Source organism: Diadema antillarum, unplaced genomic scaffold (genome assembly GCF_040938485.1).
Source record: "Diadema antillarum isolate AM-2024a unplaced genomic scaffold, OU_Dant_1.0 seq00000688_RagTag, whole genome shotgun sequence".
Taxonomy (NCBI): Eukaryota; Metazoa; Echinodermata; class Echinoidea; order Diadematoida; family Diadematidae; genus Diadema; species Diadema antillarum.
In genome coordinates, this window is record NW_027271593.1 from 1246100 (window position 1) to 1254622 (window position 8523).

The 8523-nt window shown below is 35.8% G+C and overlaps 1 protein-coding gene across 1 annotated transcript; it reads left to right on the forward strand.

Annotated features, from left to right (window-relative positions):
• The first annotated feature begins 210 nt into the window (after positions 1–210).
• On the forward strand, positions 211–4221 carry LOC139737280 (uncharacterized). Its single transcript, XM_071647955.1, has 5 exons — positions 211–254; positions 1895–2036; positions 2497–2668; positions 3678–3944; positions 4048–4221. Exons 2-5 carry the CDS (start codon positions 1906–1908, stop codon positions 4219–4221), a joined length of 744 nt encoding a protein of 247 aa, XP_071504056.1. The 5' UTR covers positions 211–254; positions 1895–1905.
• Positions 4222–8523: the final 4302 nt, after the last annotated feature.

Below are 8523 nucleotides of genomic sequence, written 5' to 3' on the forward strand. Positions count from 1 at the left end.
TGAACACTTTTTTCAGAAATTATTGGGGCGCAATTTTCGCGCTTGCCCGATTTCCCTAGATACGCCACTGCTCCTATATATAGAATATGGCGATCACGAACTGCGTATTATCTGAAATAGGGCTGAATTGTCCCTGAGACCGAGTTAACCTGGATCCTTCTGGAATAAAAGTCGGTATACCTACTTTTATTTTTGATCTCAAAATACAGTGTACTCCGAAACAAATCATCTTCCCGGCAAATCGCGTCATCCAGGTAAGTTTCTTGGTAGACTCTTTTTATATATCGCAAGCAAATATGAAATAGTGCAAGACGAGTTCTCAAACCCTTACAAGAACTATGTTTTCACTCTAAGTTTGCCCAGGTACGCGACGGTAAAGGTGGAGATGCGCTTATAGAGTTTTGACCAAAAATCCTGCAGATCATAATAAAAAACAACAACAAAACTTCGCCCTTCAATAACAATCAGATCCAAATTCATCTTCGAATGCCCATGAGCACTTTAGATGATGGACAGGGTAAAGAGAGTCGTGATTATTTGCATCAGCATATTGGTGGTAAATGTCATAAATTTTAGATGATAGCATCTAATGTCAGATGTTATTTACTTTGTTTTAAATTGGGTTATACATATATTTTTTTTTATTTAAGTTCAAATAGGTAAAGTTGCCTAAAAATGCTGTTTGATGCAGTGGATAAAATAAGCATTGGAAAATATTTGCTTTATGCAGAGGTTTAACTATGGTCAGTCATTGGTAAATAGGAAAATCTATGAACATCAACAGAATGTAAATGAAAGGCCATGTACATGTGTCACAAACAATGGCGCTCTCTTTTTCTCTCTGTCTCTGTCTCTTTCTTTTCCTCTCTCCATGATATGTGTATTCAATTTCAACTATATATATATAATTATATATATATATATATATATATATATATACATATATACATATATACATATACTATATATATATATATATATATATATATATATATACATATACTCATAGATTTACCAGATAACTTCTTCAAAACATACGCCGACATTGACATGGATCGCTCAGGGAGAGGGGTAAATATGTGCAATGATAATATTTTGATCGATTACATTGACAATTTCTTTGTTATATTCGACATGACTTGGACTATTTAACATATTGATGTCAGAATTTCGGAGTCTGCGTATTTGTTCCATGCATCTTGTCACTGCCGGCAAACAAGGATAAAGCATGTGGTAGTATCGCTTCCCAGAAAGGTGTTTGCTTCTCAGTGGTTCTCCTTTCCGATACAGTATTTTATCTTAAAAATGTAAGTCAGCAGTATCGCTATGACAAATGTATTTGTAGAAGGTAGCAATTGATAAAAAAAAAATGTATATATATATATATATATATATATATATGTCATGACACATCTTTGCCCCTCTACATCAATGTTTTTGTCCTATCATTTATCTCAACGTAGCACAAAAAAAAAAAGCTGCTGAAAACTCCTTATCGTGAGCTAATGGAGTAAAGCATTTTGCCTCTGATGAGATTTTGCTAGGATCGAAATTTCAGGTCCCGTTTGACTCCTTATTACTTATCCCCTCAAAATCCCATCGATTGTCATGATTATTGGTCTCTTGCTTTATCTTTTCTCTGATATGGTTTTAACGAACTAAAGTTACGCATGTTAAAAACAAGTTGAAACTTTAGTGTCTTATTGGAATATGTTCATTATTATACTAGAAATTCTCAGTAATGTACCATGCCTTTCTACAAATAATTTTGCGGACATGAAATGTTATGTCATAAAAAAGTTTACCGACAAAAACAAACAAACGATTATCAAATTCATGAATTCATTTAACTCTCCACAATTGACAACGTAATTGCTATTCATTTGATGAAAAGGGACCGATTTGATGCCTTGTGCTTCGGTTTCTGGGGGCCTGGAGACGAAAGTCCTTGCACTGTCCATCGGAACCCCTAGCTGTGTTGTTGTCATAATGCTTGTCACTCTCTCCGTAACTTGGTGTAATCTTTACTGGAAAAGGTTAGTGTGTGCAGAAATTTTAATATTTATATGTTTATATCTATAGATATGATTATAGATATAGTATGTATATACTATAGTATGAATTCAAACATGCTTACAGTACAAAATACAATGTGTTATGTAGTACGATTGTTACAATATAATATAACAGATGAATATGATCTATGAATATATGCAAAAACAACAGTAAGATAAGATGTCTACTACGATGTATTGCAAAATAGAAAAGCAGACATTTCAGGCCTAAAATGAATAGAAATCATTTCATATACTTTGTCAGTTCGCAATATTTTATGAGGATTCTGCTGAAGATATAATATCTATAAAAAAATCCCAAAAATTATATATCAAAGCTCTTTGAATTTTTATCAGTGTTTCGATATACGACGTTTACATTTGACAAAATCTGAGTAGAACGGCTATTTCTTTTGCATTATATCTCCCTTTTACTCACTAGAAAGCGTGGAGGCCCAGAAGACTCAAATAGATCGGCTAATCACACGTTGCACCCAATCAATACCGACGCCTGTATAGCGCATCGCCGTTTGCCGGATCATCCGAGAATCCAAAGTGGAGACGCCACAGCTCACCAGGAAGGCGTTTATCACATCTACCAGAATCCTGAAGAGGTAATCAAAATAGATTATTTATTTCAGATCTACAGTTTAGTCACTTTCGAATCACACTCGTGAAAATATTTTTATTCCTGCTTCCATAATTATATTGTGGAATAAATTTGGCTTTTTAAAACGGTAAAAAGGCGAATATCTCTTGAATCAAGATTAAAATGAAGTGTTCTCCCTGTGCAGTAAAGTAGAAAAGGGTAACTACAGCAAAATTTGGCGAAAACTTAAGAAATGTCAATATTCCTCTATATTTCTGCATATTTATCCGTTAAAACACAAAGCTGCCTTACATGTGCTGTCACGTTAAGAGTTTGATTTCCTATAGCAAATTGTCAAAAGCCAAAACAGGGCAATATCACAAACTGCGAAGACGTCAGATTAATCGATGCGAGGATACCTCAACAGCAATTGAAAAAAAAATCATATTGATCAAAAAGTTTACCCGCTCTCTACGTAAAGTTCACGGGGAGATATACCAGATACAGACCTCAAGTACAACGTTTTGATACGACAGGAATTTTATTTACATTGCAAGTACGAGTAACCTATCGTTTTATTTAGTGGAGCAACTAGCGGAGCTATTTTCAGCTTCCGGAGCTGCTGACTATGCTGCACTTTATAAGAAAAAAAGAAACAAGAAATGATTATCAAAACTCGTTATCGTTTACAAATTCATATTTTCTATGAAATTCAAAGAATAATAAAAATAATGATATAATGAGTTAAGAAATTTTTTTGTTGTTGCCCATAATTTCTTTTCGTTCACATCAACAATAGAATATTTCCTATGTTTTAACTGTGATAGAAATACTTTCTCTTTCGTATTAAAGATTCGACGTTACAAAGATGTTAGTCAAGTGACGCTATATCTAATACTACAGGAAGGTGATTGAAATGTCAACAATAATTATACTATGGAAACATTTTTCAACTCATGTATATTTCTAAAATAGATTAATGCCAGTAAACTGATGCATCCTCGTGTCATCTTTACTTATCATCTTCTTAACAGGATCACTCTCTCCAAGAGGGAATGATGAACGATCTAGGTAACCCGAGTCCGGTGAAATTTATTTTTAGGCCTCTCCATGACCTCTCATACCCAGCTGGTGAAGGCATTGTGCAGTGTCAAGACACAACAGCCAATACCAAGATAGAGCATTACATGGACATGTCAGGAACTGTGAAGAAAAAGAAAGCAAACGGCAAGTTTCTGCAATCTATGGACACCTCAGAAACTGAAAGAGACGTTGATGAAAACGGTTACCTGATTTCCAACGTAAGTCTACTCGGTGCTACTAATAGCAGACCTCCATGGAGCGTTATGACAGCAAATGTTTGTGACGAAAATAGTGTCCAATCTCTTTCCATCCACACCACAGCGGCAGGTAACGCTGTCAGATGTGGAAACATTCAAGGCTCAATTTACGACGATATTCTTTCAACTCCGGACCATTCTGCACCCATCAGAGAACCAGAACATGGTCACCGTGACGAGTACTGTACTATTGGGAGAAATGATAAATACAATGACCATCATCTTGCGACAGGCCTGAAAGATTCTCAATATTCTGTTTCAATATATTCAAGCAAGCGAAGACAAGATCCTGACGTGGATGAAAATGGATATCTTGTTCTTGAAGCATATGATGGTGAAATCGTAAAAGACGATCGATATGTAAACATGGACAAAGTGCAGCCAACCTCAACATATCTAGCCATATACGAAAATTGATCTGATTTTTGATGTGATGTGATTTGATTTATTTCTGCTTAATTCCGTTACATCAGATATGATTATGTACACGTCATTTATGACAAACAGTATATCGACACATAATTCGTAGTACAATTATACAAGACAAAAACAAACAGCTTAGGGAACTTAAACAGAAGGGTCTCCAATATAAGCCGAGGCTTGACGGTATGGATACTATAAGCTACTCTGAATAGAATAGGGGATAGAGAGGGAGAGAGATAGGGAAGGGTGGGGGGAGGGAAAGAGGAGAAAAGGGAAAATGACAGAGTGTATGTGTACCACTCCAACTACTTTACAATGATAGTAATGGTAAGAAATATAATATGATAATGATATCAAAATTAACACGTTCAGTTGCCTTTGCTGGAGTAATGATCGAATATGCACTATGAAAATAATCATGTGTGAATATAAAGTATTCTATACATAAGGTTATCTGACATTTAATGCAATATATCGCGCTTATTTTATGTATGCAGTAATGGTAAGGCACACAGTATAACATAATATTATACATGCTCATATAATATACATGGTGTACCTATCCTATACGTACACATACATACCCATATTCATAATATGTGGGCGATGTATGTATGCACACATACATGCATCTTGTGTCACATACATATTCATACAATTTTTGATTATAATACAGTAAAGAAATCAGAATGTTATCCTGGGGAATACTGCTTAAGGAGATTAAGTTTTACAGCCTTTTTAAATGAATACATAGAGGTCATGTTTTTAATTTCGGTGGGAAGGGAATTCCAAGTGTCAGGGCCGGAGTGTCTGATAGAATGATGCGCGAGTGCGGTTTGGGGGTTAAATAAATGCAAATTTGTGGATTGTCTGGTAGGATAAGAGTGAATCTCTGAATTTGACCGAGTATTCTGTTAGATATTGGAGGCAAGAGGTTTGACTTGAGGCAAAACATAAATACAGCTTTTTGATATCTGAATGAGAATCAATCCTAGCATTGCTGATAATATCAAACTATAGCAGGCCGCTCCTATTCATTTTCACGGTTTGGTCTGTTAATGGAATATGTGGAGACTATTGAGATATTCCATTATGTACTTTATCGGTGCACTTGCTTCGTAGCAAAAGGTCATTTAAAACTGCATAGCAATTCATTGATGTTCTATTTCTTTATGGCGATGCAATCTGTTTAATTTTCACAGAATTCATCAGTATGTTAACTCCCAAAAAAAAGTGAATAGGAAATGCATTTATACCACAGTGCTCCAGCATCTCCTTGAATTCCTTCAAGCACTGCAGACACATGCAATGGTATAATATCCTGACAACACTTTGATTGTAGATAAAATACATGGTGGAAACATGTAGTTTTCGACCATAAACATTGGCGGTCACAATACGGGGCGATGTCTAAACCCCCAAACTTTCCAACTGATCTACAAATGAAATAACGCAAAAACCCCAATCTCGTACTTAAGATATTCAACTGCTAAGCCCATATTATGGCTCTAAGACAATTTTTAGCGAACAGTACAATTTCTCATTTATACCGAATTAAAGGTTATGAAAACAAAAATCTAAGCAGACCACTTGACATTTGTGATCAATGTAAGACAAATTTGATATGGGTAAACAGACAATAGTTGTTGCACTGTCCGCAAAGGTACTTTTATCTAAACGTAAGACGTTACACGCAGTGGCGTATCTAGGGGGGGGGGGGGCAAGGGGGGCACGTGCCCCGGGCGCCACTCCTTGGGGGCGCAAAAAACGAAAAAAAAACGAAAAAAAAAAAAAGAAGAAGAAGAAGAAGAAAAAACTCGCCGGGGGGGGGGGGGGGGGGGGGAGGGAGAATAGTGGGGGGGGACAGAAAACCAAATCAAACAAAATAAAAACAAAACATGATGATGACGCGGACAAAATGACAATGTCTATATTGTGTTCACACATGTCATTTTGTATTTAGCAAGCAAAATGTTTCACGGAGCAGCGGCTGCAATTTCTTTCGTTCTGAAGCGATCGCCAATTGGATCAAAAGAATGCGCCAACGGTTTCGAACATATGGGGGGGGGAGGGGGCGCAAAAAAATCAAGCAAGATAAGAACAAAACGTAATGATGACGAGGAACATGCAAATTTCGGCTCACTCGCTCGTACAATTTAGAGTATTTTTTTTTTCAAATCCTCAGTTTCTTGGTATAAATCGTTATCTATAAGGCCGTCACTATTATCTTGATTAGGATTGTAAGATTAAATAAGTAAAAAATGACAAGAATTCCATGTTTTGTAAGCTGAAATACAAAAACAAAATGCGGCTCGCTCGCTGCGCTCGCTCGCCAAAATTTATCAAAAAAAAAAAGAAAAGAAGAAGATGTGACGATGACGCGCACAAAATGACAATGTCTATTGTGTTCACACATGTCATTGTATATTAAGCAGGAAAAATACATTGTATTGCACGGAGCAGCGGCTGCAATTTCATTCGTTCTGAAGCGATCGCCGATTGGATCAAGAGAGGACGCCAACAGTTTCGAACATAATGGGGGGTGCAACAAAAAAACAAATCAAAAAAGATAAGAACAAAACGTAATGATGACGCGGAAATATGCAACTTTCGGCTCATTCGCCTCGTACTAATTTAGAGTACTAGTATTATAAGTCCTCAGTTTGTTGGTATAAATCGTTATCTATAAGGTCGTCACTATATCTTGATTAGAATTGCAAGATTCAATAAGCAAAAATGACAAGAATTCCATGTTTTGTAAGCTGAAATACAAAAATTTATCCAAGAAGAAAAAAAAAGAAAAAAAGATAAGAACAAAACGTGATGATGACGTGGAAATATACAAATTTCGGCTAACTCGCGCGTACTAATTTAGAGTACTTTTGAAATTCCTCATGCAGTTTTTTGGTATAAATCGTTATCTATAAAGCCGTCACTATATCTTGATTGCAATTGTAAGATTTGATTAGCAAAAAATGACAAGAATTCCATGTTTTGTATGCTGAAATACCAAAATTTTCGGCTCGCTCGCTGCGCTCGCTCGGCAAAATTTATCAAAATTCATTACATTTAAATCACCCTCAAAAGACCCCTTTAAAATGCTTGAAAAAGCATATCATGTGGACTTTGTTTAAAGTCCCTACCGGGATGGGGTTGGGGTTGAACACTTTTTCAGAAATTAGGGGCGCAATTTTCGCGCTTGCCCCGGGCGCCGTTTTCCCTAGATACGCCACTGGTTACACGGTGTTGTTATTGTATTATTTCTGCACGCTTTTTGTGATGAGTCGCACCAAATGATTCCGATATCTGAACGGTTGGTAGATGATGACGTGCGTAAGCTACGTACCCTACTTGCTATACGAACATTTTCATTAAAAATGAGAATTGATAGGCAGTAATAGGTGTCAAACTAAGCAGAATGCCTGCAGATCCAAGGATTTCAAATGAAAGAAAAAAGAGGGTTTTTTTAAGTATTTAAAAGAATATGTTGCATTTGTATGCAATTGGTACCTGCATCTCGTCAACAGATTATTATTTCTGATATAAGATAAAACCAACAGAAAGTCGCAATTTGTTTTCCAAATGTAAGATTGTGATAGAATACTTATAATTACAATGACAATGAGAATTTAAACAGAAAGAAAGAACGAGAGAGAAAAAGATTAATAAAGCATTGCTGAATGTTGTAAAGATGATTTTTAATAGATAACATTCCATACAACCTCAAACGTGATGAAATCAATGTTGCATTTTAGTATCAGGTGTTCTTACTATTTATAAAGTGGGATCCCAAAAAAACACACCACAAAATTCAATAGAGCAAAGTCTGAAAAATAGGATAAACAACGGATGCATAACAGTGACAAGTCACATAGAATGATTTTGCACAGAAACCGTCACTCTAATGTATTATGGTCCTATCATGTTTTATAATGTCGTTTTTGCAAAGTGAACCTCGATACACATTATGAGAATGCATTTGTTTCATGACATTGATGGATTACGTAATAGCAATACCCTCGTCGTTTTTCACGATTACAGTATACAGTACTACAATAATGTTGAACCATCCAAAATCAAAGATCTTATATTCGGCATAGTACAGTATAAGGGGAGA

What these genes read in the sequence shown, in the direction of transcription:
- LOC139737280 (XM_071647955.1), top strand. Translation starts at nt 1,906, where the DNA reads ATGCCTTGTGCTTCGGTTTCTGGGGGCCTGGAGACGAAAGTCCTTGCA. An exon ending in TGTAATCTTTACTGGAAAAG is followed by an intron (nt 2,037 to 2,496) that starts GTTAGTGTGTGC and finishes TTTACTCACTAG; the next exon opens with AAAGCGTGGAGGCCCAGAAG. An exon ending in ACGGTTACCTGATTTCCAAC is followed by an intron (nt 3,945 to 4,047) that starts GTAAGTCTACTC and finishes TCCACACCACAG; the next exon opens with CGGCAGGTAACGCTGTCAGA.